The following is an 18,566-nucleotide window of genomic DNA, read 5'->3' as shown; positions in this document are numbered from 1 at the left end:
CGAAGTGCTGGGATTACAGGTGTGAGTCACCGTGCCCGACCCCAGCTCCCCTCTTTAACAGAGAATGGGCTGAGGAGTCAGGAAAGAACAGGGGAGCCCCACCATACCACAGTACCTAGCTAGACATTTAATAACTTGGCTTTATGTTCTCTGTATTTGTCTCCATGGTTACCTCCTCTTTATGGCAAATGATTCAGCATCTCTTCCACAGTAGTGATACAAGATTTCCTTTTAAAAGAAATTTCCGGCTGGGCTCATTGGCTCACACCTGTAATCCCAGCACTTTGGGAGGTCAAGGCAGGTGGATCATCTGAGGACAGGAGTTTGAGACCAACCTGGCCAACATGGTGAAACCCTGTCTCTACTAAAAATACAAAAATTAGCTGGGTGTGGTGGCACATGCCTGTAATCCCAGGTACTCAGGAGGCTGAGGCAGGAGAGTCACTTGAATCTGGGAGGCAGAGGTTGCAGTGAGCTGAGACCTTTCCACTGTACTCCAGCCTGTCTCAAAACAACAAAACAAAAAAACTATGTATCCTTTTAGGCCCTGCTCAAATGCCACCTCCTCCAGGGAAGTCTTCACTCCTGCCTGCAGCCAGCTGTAACCTCCCCTCCTTGGCACTTCTGTGGGGTCTTGTTGAGATATATTCTCCCTATAGGAGAGGAGACAAGATATTCTGACATCTCCAAGACAGACTCTGAGGTCCCTGAAGTTGGGGGCCAGGAGGGATGATTCCTTCCCATCCCCCTCCCCACTCCTGTGCTTAGCAAATTTTCCTGTGTACCTGAAATGTCCTTTGAATGTTGAATGAATGAATGTGAGAATTGAGTGAGTCTGACTTTGGGCTAATTCTTGAAGGTTGAGCCATGAAGAGTCAGGCTGAGTTAAATACGGAGGCATGAAGTTACCCTGTAGCCCCCATCATCCTGCTTGGCTTAAAAGAGTAACATGGTGGTGAATTTCATTTCAGACCACAAACATCTATTGAGCACAGCCTTAATCCAGACCTTGTGTTAGGAACGCCAGATATAAAGATAAGTAAGACAATGTCCTTCTTCAGGAACCCACAGCCTGGGTGAGGAGGAAGCTGTTTAATAAAAGATCAACACATGGGCCAGGTGCGGTGTCTCACACACCTGGCCCATGTGTTGATCTTTTATTAAGTGCTGTAATCCTAGCACTTGGGGAAGCCGAGGTGGGCAGATCATTTGAACTCAGGAGTTTGAGACCAGCCTGGGCAACATGGTGAAACCCTGTCTCTACAAAAAATACAAAAAATTAGCTGGGTGTGGTGGCGCGTGCCTGTGGTCCCAGGCATTTGGGGGACTGAGGCGGGAGGATCGCTTGAGCCCAGGAGGTTGAGGCTGCAGTGAGCAGAGATCTCACCACTGCACTCCAGCGTGAGTGACAAGGTGAGACCCTGTCTCAAAAAAAAAAAAAAAAAAGAAAGAAAGAAAAGAAAGAAGGAAGGAAGGAAGGAAAGAAGGGAGTGAGGGAGGGAGGGAAAAAAAGAACGAGAAGGAAGGAAGGAAGGAAGGAAGGAAGGAAGGAAGGAAGAAAGGAAAGGAAGGAAGGAAGGAAGGAAGGAAGGAAGGAAAGAAAGAAAGAAAGAAAGAAAGAAAGAAAGAAAGAAAGAAAGAAAGAAAGAAAGAAAGAAAGAAAGAAAGAAAGAAAGAAAGAAGGAAGGAAAAGGAAAGGGAAGGGAAAAGGAAATAAAAGAAGAAAAGAAAAGAGAAGGAAAGAATAAAAATACTGCTAGGAGTCTGCATAGTAGGTTGGTAGCACCCACGCCATTTTACATAAACTAGTTTCCCCTCTCTCCCTTCCTAGTTATTAGCTTCCCAGGTGCAGGAACAGGCAGCATTGCCTTCTCCCAGGAATGACCTTGGGGCATCAAAGATCCCTCTCACTCCTTGTTGATCTCAGTGGTTCTCAGCTGCAGGTGGTTTTGCCCCCAGGGGTCATTTGGCAATGTCTAGAAACATTTCTGATAGTGGTGGGGTTGGGGGGCAGTGGCGCTACTGGTGTCTAATGGGTAAAAGCCAGGGATACTACCAAACATCCTGAAATGCACAGGATAACCCCCCAAAACCAAGGCTCATCTGGCCCCAAATGTCAATATTGGCAAAGTTGAGATATCCTGCTCCACTTCATCCTGTAACAAACCTGTCTTGATTTTTAGCAGCTCAAACATGTGGGGAAGAGAGCCGGGGAAATCAGAAGACCTGCTTCACAATCCCAGCCTTATTGCCAACGTGCACGTTTGGCCTCTATCAAATGCAGAGTGTCATGGGGTGCCCCTGCCTTGTTGACAAAGGTGTTTGGGGGCTCAAATATGTCAAATCGAAGGAGGACACTTGGGGAAGTAATTTGCAAGGGAAGGTGGACAGTAAGGCGGGCACAGAGAAGGGAGAATTTAGCCTCTATCTCTTGTCATCAAATGGCCCAACTTTTCCAAGATGTTTTCAATTCCAAATATTCTTCCCTTTCCTTGTCTTCAAAATTAAATTTGATAATTCATGTCATCTGTGCCTCAGATTTTAAAAACACCTGGGTCTCCACCTGAGTCTAGCTCTTCTCCCCAACTCCTCCTCCTTCTCTGTTGATTGTAGAAAATTCTGGAAAAATATGAAAAGTACATATATAACCCCCTTAAATATAAAATTAGAAGCCCACAGTACACGCTGATTTATAAATGACTTTTTTCCTTGCTTAACAGTAGATTGTGAACATCCATGACATGAATTTCACTTCTACAATTTTATTTTAATAGATTCATTCCATAATTGACTTACCCAGTACCCTACTTTGAGACATTTTGATTGTTTCCAAATCTTCACTATTATAATTCATGCTGTGATAAACATCTTGGGAGCATTTGTATGTGTATATTCATGATTCTTTTTTTCCTTTCCATACAACGTTTCTTGAAGTAAACTTTCTGGCTCAAAGGATACATGCTATTTTTTTTTTTCCTTTTCAGAATGTATTTATTTATTTTAAAGAATGTTACTTCAGAAAATTTTGGGAAATTCTAAAACACAGAAAGAAGGAAAAGTGAAAATTATCTTTTACTGTGATCTGAACACAATCCCTGTTGACATTTTAGTATATTTCATTTCAGTATTTTGTATTCTACGTGGCTTCTTTTTGAAAAACCACTGCATAACTAATTTATGGCCTATTATCTGTTTAGGTTTTGCTATAACCATTCTCTGTGTTTTTGCTTTTTTTTTTTTTTTTTTTGAGACAAGGTCTCACTCTGTCACTCAGGTTGGAGTGCAGTGGCGTCATCTCGGCTCACTGCAACCTCTGTCCCAGGGTTCAAGCGATTCTCCAACCTCAGCATCCCCGAGTAGCAGGCATGCACCACCACTCTTGGCTACTTTTTTTTTTTGTATTTTTCAGTAGAGACAGGGGTTTCACCATGTTGGCCAGGTGGATCTCAAACTCCTGACCTTAACTGATCTGCCTGCCTCAGCCTCTGAAAGTGCTGGGATTACAGTCTGTTTTGTATTTTTAATAGTCTTAGCTTACTTGAACATTTTCGTAGACTTGGACTTTAGGTTTTTCCAGTTTTTAACAAACGTAAATAGTACTGCAATGAATCCTTTTGTGAGTAAGGTTGTCTTTCTTTTTTTTCCAGACAGGGTCTCACTTTGTCACCTAGGCTGGAGTGCAGTGGTGCAAACATTCACTGCAGCCCTGACTTCCTAGGCTCAGGTGATCCTCCTGCCTGATCCTTGCAAGTAGCTGGGACTTCAGGTGTGTGCCACCACACCAGCTAATTTTTGTATTAAAAATGTTTTTTAAATAAATATTTTGACAACTGAGATGGGGTCTTTTTATGTTGCCCAGGCTGGTCTTGAACTCCTGGGCTCAAGCGATCCTCCCACCTCGGCCTCCCAAAGTGCTGGGATCACAGGTATGAGCCACCATGCCTGGTCAATTTTTGTATTTTTTGTAGAGATGAGGCTTCACTCTGTTGCCCAGGCTGGTCTCAAACTCCCAGGGCTCAAACGATCCACCTGCCTTGGCCTCCCAAAGTGCTGGATTGCGGTGTGAGCCACCATGCCCAGCTTTCTTTTTCCTTCTTTTCTGAATTTATGGTGAACTCCTTAGAATAAGTTTCTAGAAGTAAAACGACGGGGTGAAGCAGGAAGACTGTTTTTATGGTTCTTTGATGTACTCATCATATATTGCCAAATTATTTTAAAACCCCACACCTTGTGAATCTGGGTGATTTGCACGTTGTTATGGCCTGTTGAGCCCTTGGAGAGCTTGTCCTGATTTGTCCTCCCAGCAGCCATGTCTGAAGGTCCCACGACTTTTCTAGGCTGTCTTGGGCCTCAACAGCAGCCAGAGAGAAGTGAGAACATCCGCCCTCAAAACTCAGATTCCTGCTGCCCCTGTCTCTGGGCCTGGAGCACCCCCTACAGCCCACATGAGGACCTTGCCTGCCTGTCCTGTGATCTGGGCTCCTCCTGCCTTCTCACCACACCCTCCTCTGGCCTCCACCCCAGTCCAGGTATGGCCTGAGCAGGTGCAGAGTGGGTCACAGCCTCTCTGAGGTTGCCATTGTCCCTTAGGCAGTACAGGAACACAAGCCATGACGTGTCAGCCTCCTGACACAGCACCTTCCTGCTCTAGGCTGCTCTACCATGAAAGAGTTCTTATTTTTCTTGACCTAAAATCTGTTTCCTTGGTGTTTCCTCTCAGTGCTCAAGTGTTACCCCTCAGGGCCACACATAGCCACTCTGCTCACTTATCCCTGCGACCTTTCTTCCCCTCCAGCTCACCTTCCCTCATGGCCGTAAAGCTTCTCCACCAGCTGGTTCTGCTTGAGCTTGGGATGAGGTCTCTCACTTCCTTGAGTCTCAATTTTCCTCACCTGTGGAATGGACAATAATCTCTATACTGCAGAGTTATCATAAAGATTCAAAATCGTACCAATAAAAAGCCTGGCTCAGATTTTTGGCTCAAGATGGGAGGCTGAGCACATGGATGTTCCTCTCCTCCTCCTGAACACACATTGAAAGAAAGTAAAGAAGGATAAAGAGGGAAAAAGAAAAACCAATTAAAGAGCTGTGCTTGGGGGAGGTGGCTGGGACAGTACATCAAGAGATCAGAGATTTTACCATTTCCGGAATACTGGAATGAGTTAAATCACATTTATGGGTAAATGAGAGTAAAGAAAACCACAGCTCAAATCAAGAAGTGAGGAAGTCTGTAGGAGATTTTGGTGTGCTTTGTTTTGGTTTGGTGGGGTGAGGTGAGGCCGAGAGAGCAGAAAAGGAAGGAGGAGTAAAAACCAAGATGGCAGCTAATGGAACGTCTGGCTGTAGAACTGACATGTGTTTGTCACACTGATGCCCCCATACCACTATTTTGGGCAGCCCTACCATTTTCCCCCAGGCTGAGACTGCAAGATTTTCTCTGAAGAAATTGAGTAACCAGCCTAGGAGGAGTCAGGGCTTCCAGAGGAGGGTCGACCCCATAGAAGATGGCCCTTCTTGTTTTGACCCTAAGGGGTGGCCAAACTTGGCTACCATCTCCCCACCTGGGCACGCTAAAACCAAGCTTGTCAGTCAGCAAGCTCCACTCACCCACAGAGCCTTCTTTCAGCTCAAAAAAGCAGAAATAATTCAAGGAAAACTTAACCATATATTATCCCTAGGTCAGAGTATAAAATCTGGCTTATAATAGGAATTCAATAAATATTTGTTTAGACCTCCAAAAAAAGAGATAAAACAATAAGAAATTAAAACCCTTTAACTCATCGGAGTGATTCAAGAAATGACTCCAGGCTGGGCGCGGTGGCTCAGGCTTGTAATCCCAGCACTTTGGGAGGCAGAGGCGGGCGGATCACCTGAGGTCGGGAGTTCGAGACTAGCCTGACCAACATGGAGAAACCCTGTCTCTACTAAAAAAAAAAAAAAAAAAAAAAGCAAAATTTGCTGGGTGTGGTGGCACATGCCTGTAGTCCCAGCTGCTCAGGAGGCTGAGGCAGGAGAATCACTTGAATCTGGGAGGCAGAGGTTGCAGTGAGCCAAGATGGTGCCATTGCACTCCAGCCTGGGCAACAAGAGCAAAACTCTGTCTCAAAAAAAAAAAAAAAAACCTCCACTCATAAAATAAAAACAGAATATTATGATGAAGAGACATTCAAAGAAGAAGAGGGTCTTACATATTTAAGTATGGTTGACAAAATTTTTAAACATCAGTGAAAGTACTACAAAAAGTACTTTCTAGTATCTCACTTAAAAAGGTGAAAGAGAGAGAGAGACCCACACACATTAAGACAGAAATAGATGCATACTAAAGGAAAATATTTTGAGACATAGAGGATTGATCCAGGAAAACCAGTAACTGCTGATAGGAGTTTTAGAGGAGAAAATGGAATGGAGGGGTGAAAATTATTAAAGAAATAATAATTTTCCAAGACTTTAGGGGAAAAAAAAGTTAGTCTTCAGAATGAAAAGGCCTAGCAAACACAGAGCATGTTGAATGAAAAAAAGAAAATTCAAATTTGGACCCACACTACATAATCCTAGAGTGCCAAGGGTAAGTTAAACACCCAAAAGCTTCCAGTGAGAAATAAAAGGCAGGTAATGTTGGTGTTCACAACAGCAACACTGACTCTCAGAAGACAACAGAACAATGCCTTCAAAAGTGCTAAGAGAAAATGGTATTGAACTTAAACTGGGCATGGTGGCTCGTGCCTGTAATCCCAGCACTTTAGGAGGTGGAGGCGGGCGGATCACCTGAGGTCAGGAATTCGAGACCAGCCTGGTCAACATGGTGAAACCCCGTCTCTACTAAAAATACAAAAATTAGCTGGGTGTGGTGGTTTGTGCCTGTAGTCCCAGCTACTCAGGAGGCTGAGGTACGAGAATCGCTTGAACCTGGGAGGCAGAGGTTGCAGTGAGCCGAGATCACACCACTGCACTCCAGCCTGGGCGACAGGGCGAGACTCCGTATCAAAACAAAACAGAACTTAACTTTGATATCCAATCAAACTGTCAGTTAGGCATGAGAGAAAAATAAAGATACTTTCTGACATTTGGGACGCTGAAGTTTCTCCCAATTCATCCTTTTGGTAAAAAATTGCTTGAGGATGTACTCTAGCAAAATGAAAAGGAATCCAAGATAGAGAATGATAGGGGAATCCAAGAAGCAATGGTTCTAAACTAGGAGAGCAATGAAAATATATCCCAGAATGATAGTTGTATAGCAGATCTGGAAACAAGTCAGTGAATATTAGATCACTCAACAAATAGCGTGATTAAAAATGGAATGATCTTGGCCGGGTGCAGTGGCTCACGCCTGTAATCCCAGCACTTTGGGAGGCCGAGGCGGGTGGATCACGAGGTCAGGAGATCAAGACTCATCCTGGCTAACACGGTGAAACCCCATCTCTACTAAAACTACAAAAAAATTAGCTGGGCGTGGTGGCGGGTGCCTGCAGTCCCAGCTACTCGGAAGGCTGAGGCAGGAGAATGGCGTGAACCCAGGAGGCGGAGCTTGCAGTGAGCCGAGACAGCGCCACTGCACTCTAGCCTGGGCGACAGAGCGAGATTCTGTCTCAAAAAAAAAAAAAAAAAAAAAAAAAAGGAATGATCTTAATGATAGAGTAGAAAAGACATATCTGCCCATGTGCCTACACAAGGGGGAAAAAAGACAATTGAAATGCCAGGAAAAACAAAAAAGTCCTGTAAGGAAATGATAGTCCAAATTGTAAGCAAACTAAAATGTGACCTGATTCTGAGCAAGTCTCAGAAGAGAATATTGTTCTTTCTTTTATTTCTATTTTTGTATGGGTTTTCTGGTGAGAAGTGGAAAATCTGCTAGACAAATTCTAAAAGAGCTTCACTTCTTTCTCTAAGTGGCCCACGTTTATTGATATGGAGTTACGTATTCTTCTTTGTGGATCCATTTATCCTTGGCTTTCCAGTAAACAGTACTTACATAATCATAATATTGTAAAAATGATTGATTTATTTGTTTATTATTATTTTTTAGAGACAGACTCTTGCTCTGTCAGGCTGGAGTGCAGTGGCATGATCATAGCTCACTGCAGCCTCAAACTCCTGGGCTCAAGTGATCCTCTTGCCTTAGCCTCCCAAAGTGCTGAGATTACAGGCATGAGCCACCACATCTGGCTTTAAAATTTTATTTGACATTTTATTTCAAATTTTATTTTATTCCAAATTTCATAACAACTTAACAGACAGACCATGGAAGACTTATTCATGGTTATACAATACATCAGATTGCTTTTAGCTGAACAGTGGCTGAAACCCTAAATAGGGGTTTATTTTTCTACTGTTATGAGGCAGCCAGGAGTGGTCATCCCAGAGACGCATGTGCTTAAGAATTCTTAAGCCGCCAAGATCATCTACATTTCTCCATCCAGCTTCAATGTCCTGTATTATTTAATTTCTTTCTTTCTTTCTCTTCCTTCCTTCCTTCCCTCCCTCCCTCCCTCCCTCCTTCCTTCCTTCCTTGCTTGCTTGCTTGCTTTCCTTTCTTTCTTTCTCTCTCTCTGTCTTTCTTTCTTTTCTTCCTTTCTTCCTTTCTTCTTTCTTCCTTTTTTTTTTGAGATGGAGTTTCACTCTTGTCGCCCTGACTGGAGTGCAATGGTGAGATCTCGGCTCACTGCAACTTCTGCCTTCCAGGTTCAAGCGATTCTCCTGCCTCAGCCTCCTGAGTAGCTGGGATTACAGGCACATGTCACCATGCCCAGCTAAGCTTTGTATTTTTGTAGAGACAGGGTTTCACCATGTTGGCCAGGCTAGTCTTGAGTCCCTGATCTCAAGTGATGAGCCAACCTTGGCCTCCCAAAGTGCTGGGATTACAGGCATGCACCACTATGCCCAGCTAATTTTTATATTATTAGTAGAGATGGGGTTTCACCATGTTGGCCAGGCTGGTCTTGAACTCCTGACCTCAGGTGATCTGCCCACCTCGGCCTCCCAAACTGCTGGGATTACACAGCCTTGAGCCACCATGTCCGGCCTATTTAATTTCTTAAGGATTTAATGAAATTTTATTAAATGCTTTTATTAAAATAAAATGATTCATTGTTCTAGAACTTGATGTTCACCCAGTTGAAATATTTAAAAATTCTATCTACATATAGAAAGGTATATCTTACATATTTATGTATGTCTTAGTCAATTCAGGCTGCTATAACAGAATGCTATAGACTAGGTGGCTTAAGCAACAGAAATTTATTTCTCATAGTTCTGGAGGTTGGGAAATCCAAGATCGAGGCACAGACATATCTGGTGTCTGGTGAGAGTCCACTCTCTTGTGTAGACGTGGCCTTTTTCTGGTTGTATCCTCACATACAGTGAGAAGAGAGACAGAGAGATCATTTCATGCCTCTTTTTTTTTTTTTTTTTTTGGTTGAGACAAGGTCTCACTCTGTTGCCCAGCCTGGAGTGCAGTGGCAAAAACACAGCTCACTGCAACCTCCTCCTCTGCCTCCTGGGCTTAAGCAATCCTTCCACCCCAGCCTCCTGAGTAGCTGAGACTACAGGTGTGTGCCACCATGCCTGGCTAATTTTTGTATTTTTTTTTAGAGATGGGGTTTTCCCATGTTGCCCAGGCTGGTCCCGAAATCCTGGGCTCAAGCAATCTGCCTGCCTTGGCCTCCCAAAGTGCTGAGATTATAGGCATAAGCCACTGGGCCCAGCCCATCTCTTCTTATAAGGGGACTGATTCTATTCATGAGGACTCTACTTTACAACCTAATCACCTCCTAAAAGCCCCTCCTCCAAATACCATCACATTGGTGATTTAGGCTTCAACATACGAATTTTGGGGGCACACAGACATTCAGTCCTTAGTATGTCTATCTGTATATTTATCTATAGCTATAGCTCTATCTACACCAATTTAAGAGTAATATGAATTTATGTGAATAATATGAATTGCTTAATATTACAAAACATTCCTCAGTTGCCTTGTGCAGCTTCTGCAGTTAGCATAAAATCATAAATATTCTGGAAACACAAATTGGAAAACAAAAAATAGCAAGGAAATGGACAAGTCACTCTCATGGGAAATGATGGAGTGACATGAGAGTCGGTTGCATTCATGCTTTTTGAGGAGGATTTGATGAATTTGTTAATTTGTCTTTTTTCTAATTTCTACACTTAAATCCTCCCTGTACTTTGAAGACAGTGTCTAGCTCTGACATCAGCATTGGGACAATCTATAAAACCATCCTGGCATTCAAATATAGTCACTCTTTGTTTTGAGGACGTAGGGCAAGAGATGGAGAAGTGTTTCCCAGGACCTGAACAGTGTTAGTCACCAGAGAAGATGTTTAGGATTACTCGATCACACTGTAACGGCAAATACAAGATCCTGAGTGACAGGGTCCCCAAGTATTCTTTAATAGGGGCTTCCCCAACCCCCAGGCTGCAGTACTGGTCTGTGACCTGTTGGGAACCAGGCCGTGGGGCAAGTGAATGTGACCACCTGAGCTCTGCCTCCTGTCAGATCAGAGGTGGCATTGGAATTCCATTGGAATGAGAACCTTATTGTGAACTGTACGTGTGAGGAATCTAGGTTGTGTGCTCCTTATCAGAATGTAACTACAGTTTCATCCCCAAATCATCTCACCCCGCCCCACCGTCCGTGGAAAAGTTGTCTTCCACCGAAACTTGTCCCTGGTGCCAAAAAGGTCGGGGGCCGCTGCTTTAACACACATGTGTGCTTGTGGTGTATGTGCTGTCTAAAGTACAAGGCCCCAGGCAAAGACTCTTCATGCCTGGTCTGGGGCAGCATTGCCTGCAGCCTCCTCTCTGCCTCATCCATATCACATAGACAAGAGCATGGCCTCTGGGTCAGGCAGACCTGAGCTCAGTTCCCAGTTCTGCCCCTTGGAAGTCTTGTGACTTTCAGCCATTGACTTTCCTGGAGCCTCAGCATCTTCATCTGCAAAGTGGGGGATCTAACAGGATCCTATTATCTAACAGGATTCTCTTCCAGCGTTGTTAGTGCAGGCCTGCCCCTAACACTTGCAGAGCCTAGGGCAAAATCAAGAATGGAGGCCTAGGTGCAGTTCACCCCTTGCTCTTTCCACCCTGACTTCTCCACTCTATGTAGACATAAAAACTCATGTGTCCAATCTCGATTCACACATCCTCCCATCTCTGAATACCTCTGTCCTTGGCCATCCTTCTGGCCCAGGAGTGTACAGACTGATGGCGTGGTGCACCTTCAGGAATCATAGACAGGTGGGAGAGGGGGACTACGCAGACCCTAGAACTAGCCTTTGGGGTCCCAGGTACTCAAAGTATTGTCTAGACAGTGCTAGATGGGGGACTTATGGGAGGAATGAGCATGAGTTCTAGTTGCACAGATCTCCTGGGACCCTCGGACTCCTCTCCTGTGGGGAGGAGGAAGACCAGGTCCTCTAAAGTAGAGGGCCCAGAGCAGAGCCCTGGTTGTCTGGCTCTGAAGTGGTCCTGATAGTGCAAAGTCCATGAAATGATGTTTATAAACTGCTTAGGACAATGCTTGGCACTTATTAGGTGTGGAACACATATTAAATGCTCAATAAATATTAGTTGTTGATATTGTTATTATTAATATGAGAATCTGAAGGCTGAATCTCCCTTTCAAGGATGTGATGGAAGTAAGTGAGATCATGCAGAAGTACCTACTCTAAAGGCATTTGGATGAGATGAGTTGGCATCCCAGTGGGTACTGAGGCTGAGGTTGCAGGGTGAGTGGCCAACCTGCTTGCTGGAGGTGCAAGGGACTGTTCTGTTCCCTGGAAGGTATAATCCCTTGCATTGTGTCCTTCTCAAGGTGCTTAAGAGCTCTGCAATAACAGAGAATGACTTGGCAGGGGCCTTTTCAGAGATGAAGCAACAGAAGCCTAGGATAGGCTGTAGTTCTGCTAAAATCCCTGTTAATGGAGCACCTGCTCTGTGCACAGATTCTATGCTGCAGTTTCTCTCTACAACTCTGTGAAGGAGATGCATTTTACAGATGAGGAAACTGAGCCTTGGACAGAGGGTGAAAACCTTCCTAGGGAGGCCCTGGCTAAGTTCCAAACAGGGATAATGATAGTGTGGATTATGAAAGTGATCAGTTCCAGGAAGCATGCAGTAAATCCTGCTAGCTGAGCCCAGCCCACCCTGGGGCTGCTCTGTGACCTTGGCAAAGGCTCTATTCTCACCCACTCCTGCATCTGACAGTTGCTTGACAGAGGCTGGTGGAGGAGGAGGCTGCTCTGGTCTCTGATGGGCCCTAGTTCAGGCCCTTGATGGCATGAATGAAAATCATCTCAGAGCTTGGGTTTGTCTTCAGCTCTGTTGAGGATGGTGGTGTGGGTGAGAGTTGGGGATCACCCCTAGTCTCCAATGCCAGCCTCCGGGGACTTCAGCTTTCTCAGCTGTTTAGCCAAAAAGTCATCTCCTAGGAGTTCTGCTTAGGATGTTGTTTCTGCACCTCCACCAGCGTCTTCTTCCTGGTTCATGCCTTCCAGGTCATCCAGTCCTAAAGACTGGTCCAAATAACCAAACCAGGGCAGCGAATGCCCTCAATGTCTTGACCTTGGAGATTTCCTTTAGATACACACAGCCTTCATTCATGAGTGATTCAGTGCTCAAACCCATTAAACAGCTATGTTTGCACAATGAGGCATTCTGGGCTATGGCAGGAGAGCCTGGCCAAGATTAGGTTACCCACAAAGCAGACCCTGTCAAGTAGTTTCTTTGGGTGGAGATCCCAGAAAGCAATGGTGGGGAATTGGGGAGGTGAGGCAAGGAAGGAGGCCACTGTAGGTTACATTAATGAGCAGGTTACTTCTGTGAGCTTTTGAAGCTCAGTGCTTCTAGAGACTTCTGGGAGACAGCATAGAATGAGTCTCAGAGTTGTTCCTCTTGAGGGGTAAAGATGCTGGGATATTTACCCACCGACCTACACTTGTCATTGGTGAAGGGCTCTTCCCAGGGACTTTAGCTCCTCAATACTCCTGGCCTGCCCTGTGCATGGGTCAAGCAAGCTTGTGCAGGAGGAGAAAGCCCCCAGGCAGAGTTGCAGGAGCTTGCAGTAGGCAGCCATCTGTCACAGGGACAGGTGGGTGGCGGTTACAGGATCTGCAACAGAAGCAGCCCTTTTGGTCCTGCTGGGTTAGGGTAAAACAGTGCTCTGAGCCACCAGACAACCAAGAGAGTGAAAACTTTATTGCCCCAAGTACTTTACATGAATGTGACCAACACCACATTTGGGCAAATATATAAAAAGCACAACCTATTGTACAATTATTCCACCTTCTCGATTCATGCACTGTACAGACACTTCCCAGGTTTCTCTCCTGGGAAGAGGTGGGCACGATGGATGGGTTTCATGGGCAGCAGCTGCACTTGTCTGAGCCTCCTTTGCAGATGCAGCCCCTGGCACACTTGGCACAGCCCGGCGGGCAGCAGGGACAGCAGCCTGAAAGAGTCAGGAGATGCACAGATCTGCTATGGGTCAACACTCCCATCTCACCACTGCCCCTCCCACCACTTAGAGGAAGTAGGAAAAGAGGGGTGTGTGCATGAGGTTTCAATCCACATTAGCAAAAGTCCTGGGACAGAAAGTCGAGGGATGTTAGAACTGGAAGGGATCCCAGGGGCCATCTAGAGTCCATCAGAAGCCCACAGAAGGGAGGTTTGCCAAGGTCATGAGACAGTGGCAAAGGCAAGACTAGAACCTAGGGCTCATGACTCCAGGCCAGTGCTCTATCCCTGTTACCACTCGGCAGAACAGAACCTCCCCTCAGTCTTTTTCCTACTCCAAACACTATGGATGCCCTCATCCCTGGGTAGGCTGCAGCCATGGAGAGCTCTGCCATAGGTCTCTACACGGTTCTCATTTCAGATATCTCCCAAATGGGTAAAAGGCATCTAGACTCCCTCCCCCCAAGCCCCAATCCACCATGGCTGGTGGATTGAGGATGGGGATTGGACCTTTCTTTCTTTTCTTTCCTTCCTTCCTTCCTTCCTTCCTTCCTTCCTTCCTTCCTTCCTTCCTTCCTTCCTTCCTTCCTTCCTTCCTTCCTTCCCTCCTTCCTTCCTTCTTTCCCTCCCTCCCTCCCTCCCTTCCTTTCTTTTTTGACTGATTTTCACTCTTGTCACCAAGGCTGGAGTGCAATGGCGTGATCTCCACTCACTACAATCTTTGCCTCCTGGGTTCAAGCAATTCTCCTGCCTCAGCCTCCCGAGTAGCTGGAATTACAGACACCCACCACCATGCCCAGCTAATTACTGTATTTTTAGTAGAGATGGGGTTTCACCATGTTAGCCAGGCTGGTCTTGAACTCCTGACTTCAGGTGATGCACCCACCTGGGCCTCCCAAAGTGCTGGGATTACGGACGTGAGCACCACGCCTGGCCTGGATGGGACTTTTCTAACTCCCAGCCCATGGTGCTCCCAGTCACCATACTCACTCTTCCGACACGTTTTACAGTTGCAGGTTGTGCATTTGCAGTTGTCTCCACACACGCAGATTCCTCCTGGAAGAGAGGACAGCCACCACGAACGTGAGGATGGAGATGGAGTGGGGAACATAAGGCATGATGCCGATTGTCACAGTGGCAAGGCTTCTGGGCTGTCCTTGAGGACTGGCTGGACGAGAGGGTGACAAGGCTGCTGAGCATCACCCCAGTGTCAAGAACCATGCAATAGTCCACAGTCACAGGCCATGGATGGGAACTGGCATGGCTGCATCAATCATGCCTGGGATAATTGTAAAAATGCAGATTCCTGGGACCAACCCTTGAGATGTTCTGATTCATAAGTCTTGGTGGGGAAATGGAGTCCATATTTTTGAAAAGCAACTCAAATAATTCTTAAGTACAATGAGAACCAACAGACGAGGCCAATATTTCCAAGCCCAAGGTTCCTCTGAGAACTATCAAAGCCTTTCACACCCTGTTGGCTAGGCATACTGGCTCACGTCTGCAATCTCAGCACTTTGGGAGGCCAAGGGAGGTGAATCACATGAGGCCAGGAGTTTGAGACCAGCTTGGCCAACATGGAGAAACCCCATCTCTAAAAGAAAAAAAAAAATTAGCCAGGTGTGGTGGCACACACCTGTAATCTCAGCTACTAGGGAGGCTGAGACACGAGAATCTCTTGAACTTGGGAGATGGAGGTTGCAGTGAACCGAGATTGTGCCACTGCACTCCAGCCTGGGTGATGGAGTGAGACTCTGTCTTAAAACAAACAAACAAACAAACAAAAAACCCTTTTACACCCTTGTCACCTTCACAAGTCAAGATGAAAACCATGAATGGTTTAAGAAAGGTCAAGGAACGTCAGTGAACTCAAAACAAGAGCCACAGAGCCACACCTTGTTTTGTTTTTTCCTTTCCTTTCCCTTTCCCTCCCCACTCCTCGCCTCCTCTTCCCTTTCTTTTTATTTCTTTTCATCGTTCCTTCCTTCCTCCCTCCCTCTTTCCTTCCTCTCTTTCTTCCTCCCTCCCTTTCTTTTTTCTTTCTTTCTTTCTCTCGCTCTCTCTCTCTCCCCCTTTCTCTCTTTCTCTCTTTCCTTCTTTCTGTCCTTTTTCCTTCTTTCTTTCTTCCTTTCTTTTGACAGGGTCTTGCTCTGTCACCTAGGCTGGACTGCCATGGTGGGAACACAGCTCACTGCAGCCTCAAGCTCCTGGGCTCAAGTGATCTCCCTGCCTCAGCTTCTTGAGTAGCTGGGACCACAGGCACACATCACCACACCTGGCTAATTTTTTTAATTTTTGTAGAAACAGGGCCTTAGTATATTGCCCAGGCTGCTCTCAAATTCCTTGGGCATAAGCGATCATCCTGCCTTGGCCTCCCAAAGTGCCAGGATTACAGATGTGAGCCACCACCTTGGTTTTATACCATAATGACTATCTACACTTAAAAAAAATTATCCCATCTTTCATTTTCAGTTTCAAAATGCTGGAAGCTTCTGCCTCTTTTGCAAGTTTTTGGTACAGAGATGTCCAGTTAAAAGACAAGGGAGTCTTGTAAGACTTTATTTTCTTTCTTTCTTTCTTTCTTTCTCTTTCTTTCTTTCTTTCTTTCTTTCTCTTTCTTTTTCTCCCTCCCTTCCTCCCTCCCTCCCTCCTTCCCTCCCTCCCTCCCTTCCTTCCTTCCTTCCTTCCTTCCTTCCTTCCTTCCTTCCTTCCTTCCTTCCTTCCTTCCTTCCTTCCTTCCTTCCTTCGGTCTTGCTCTATTACCCAGGCTGGAGAGCAGCGGTGCAATCCTAGTTCCCTGCAGCCTTGAATTCTTGGGCTCAAGCGATCCTTTCATCTGCACCTCCTGAGTAGCTGGGACTAAGGTGCACACTACTACACCCAGGTAAGTTAAAAAAAGAATTTGTAGACATGGAGTCTCACTATGTTGCCCAGGCTGGTATTGAACTCCTGGTCTCAAGTGATTCTCCTGCCTCAGCCTCAAATTGCTGGGACTACAGTCGTGAGCCACAGCACCCAGACTTGTGAGACTTCTTTATACTATTTCCATGACTGTAAAAGCCCAGGATGGCTTTGAACCCCGATTTCTCTCCTTCTGACCAACATGCTCCTGTGGAATTAAGCAGCTTCAGTGACTCAAGAGTCCACATAAGTTAGGGGACTCCACAACTCCCCTGACATCTGCAGGTGCTTAATGATTTTAGCACTTTCATAGCAGCTCTGGGATGTGGTTGGCTGAGAATAAGGAACCTCAGTCTACAGATGAGGAAAGTGAGGACCAGAAAGAATAAGCGCCAGGGAGGGGATGGCAGTGATGGACCCAAACCAGGTTGCCAGGTTCTGAACCAGCATTCTCCTCACTCTGGTGGGTGCCCTTAGGGGCCAATGCTAGAAGGACCAAAGTTTGCAGGTCCCCTGAGAGCCATTCCCTGAGCCAGGTTATTAATTCTAGAAAATCAGGCTGGGAGCCAACAGAGACTGGGAGCTGCCTCCCAGGTGGCCAGTCCACCTGTCAGCTCCCAGGACGAACTCCATTGGTGGCTCCTAATTGGAGGGAAGAGAAGTTTTCATCAGGGACCTGCAGACTCCCTGTAGGAAGCTGGTCCAAGGTTCCCAGACCCCAGGGAGGGCTTCCTTACTCACCAGACATGCAGAGACATTCCCTGGGGTCCATGGTCCAGGTGTCCGAAAGGTTCCAGTGCTGTCACGGCTGGGGAAGGGAGGCTAAGTGATCAGCAGCCAGAGGCTCCCCATTTATAGCCATGTGGGTGTAGTCTGCAGCTCACCCCACCTCTCCCTGGGGCCAGACGCCCTGCACACGGCCCAGCCAGGCACCTTGGGCTGGGAGTTGGGAAGAGTAGGCGGAGGAGGGCAGAGGAGAGACTGAGCAGTATAGTCATTTGGGTGGCTTTTCACTAGGGGTGCAGGTGGCTGCACCCACCTCACCCACCCACCTGGCAAGGTTTCAGGGAACCAGGCTCAGGCTCAAATGCACACATGGAGCTCAGATCAGCAGCTACGTCCACCCTGTCTCCAAGTCCTATAAGTCCTATGCATTCTGTTATCTGCCATTTCTGTTCCCTCCTTCATAGGGGCTCCTCCTGCCTCGGCTTGGGGCCTCATCCTATCTCCCCTGGTTGACTGTAAAAGCCCTTACTATGGGCAGGTGGGGGCCTCTATCCTTGGCCCTGAGCTTTAGAAGGTCCCACCAAGAACCTCTACTGGCCGCACATTCCTCATGAGTGAAAGGGTGGAAAATCAGGGAGTTGTGCCCACCCAGAGTATGCAAACTTTCCTTCTAGACCACACACAAAGCAGATGCAGCAAGAGGGCACTTGGGGGAGATTTAACTACCTCTTCACTCTCCATTATAACCCCATTCTTTGGTATGGGCAGCTGAGTACTTTTCAGTTTGTTTGTTTGTTTTGAGTTGGGGTCGCATTCTGTTGCCTAGGCTAGAGTGCAGTGGCTCGATCTCGGCTCACCGCAACCTCCACCTCCCGGGTTCAAAGGATCCTCCTACCTCAGCCTCCCAAGTAGCTAGGACCACAGGCGCAAGCCACCACACCTGTCTAATTTTTTTTGTGTATTAGAGATGGGGTTCTGCCACATTGCCTAGCCTGGTCTTGAACTCCTGAGCTCAAGTGATCTGCCCACCTCAGCCTTCCAAAGTGTTGGGGTTACAGGCCACTGTGCCCGGCCTACTTTTCAGTCTTTTGTAAAGTGCCATATAGAGGATGAAGCTTCAAGTTTCCCTGACAAGATGCCATCTGCACCCAATCCCTGTGGAGAAATTCTGGAGCTGGTGCTAATTACACTTCCTCCAGGAAGCCACCTCTGATCGCTCCCTTTCTTAGTTGGGAGAAATCTCTCTCTGTATCTCTTGGCTGATGTGTCTGTATATTTCTCATGACATTTACTACTTGCTAAGCTGCTGTATGATTATTTGTGTTGATGGCTCTTACCTTTCTCGCCCTAATCTGGGAGCTCTCAGGTAAAAATCCTGTGCCTGAAGCATCTCTAAACCCATTCAACGTTCTGCACAATGTTGGATGAATGGATGAATTAATCAGATGAGTAATCAAATGACCAAAGGC

The 18,566-nt window shown here is 46.3% G+C and overlaps 1 protein-coding gene and 1 non-coding gene across 2 annotated transcripts; both read right to left on the bottom strand.

Moving 5' to 3' along the window:
- Nucleotides 1-7,817: 7,817 nt before the first annotated feature.
- Nucleotides 7,818-7,879, bottom strand: LOC119627759 (U7 small nuclear RNA). The gene has a single exon (XR_005243994.1). It is a non-coding gene; the product is annotated as a U7 small nuclear RNA (small nuclear RNA).
- A 5,387-nt stretch (nucleotides 7,880-13,266) lies between these two features.
- On the bottom strand, nucleotides 13,267-17,199 carry MT4 (metallothionein 4). Its single transcript, XM_073015395.1, has 3 exons — nucleotides 17,113-17,199; nucleotides 14,461-14,526; nucleotides 13,267-13,465 (listed from the first exon to the last, which is right to left on the bottom strand). Exons 1-3 carry the CDS (start codon nucleotides 17,141-17,143, stop codon nucleotides 13,374-13,376), a joined length of 189 nt encoding a protein of 62 aa, XP_072871496.1. The 5' UTR covers nucleotides 17,144-17,199; the 3' UTR covers nucleotides 13,267-13,373.
- Between the last annotated feature and the right edge of the window lie 1,367 nt (nucleotides 17,200-18,566).

Source organism: Chlorocebus sabaeus, chromosome 5 (assembly GCF_047675955.1).
Source record: "Chlorocebus sabaeus isolate Y175 chromosome 5, mChlSab1.0.hap1, whole genome shotgun sequence".
NCBI lineage: Eukaryota > Metazoa > Chordata > Mammalia > Primates > Cercopithecidae > Chlorocebus > Chlorocebus sabaeus.
Note: the sequence above shows the minus strand (reverse complement) of the source record. Positions and strands in the feature narration are given on the sequence as shown.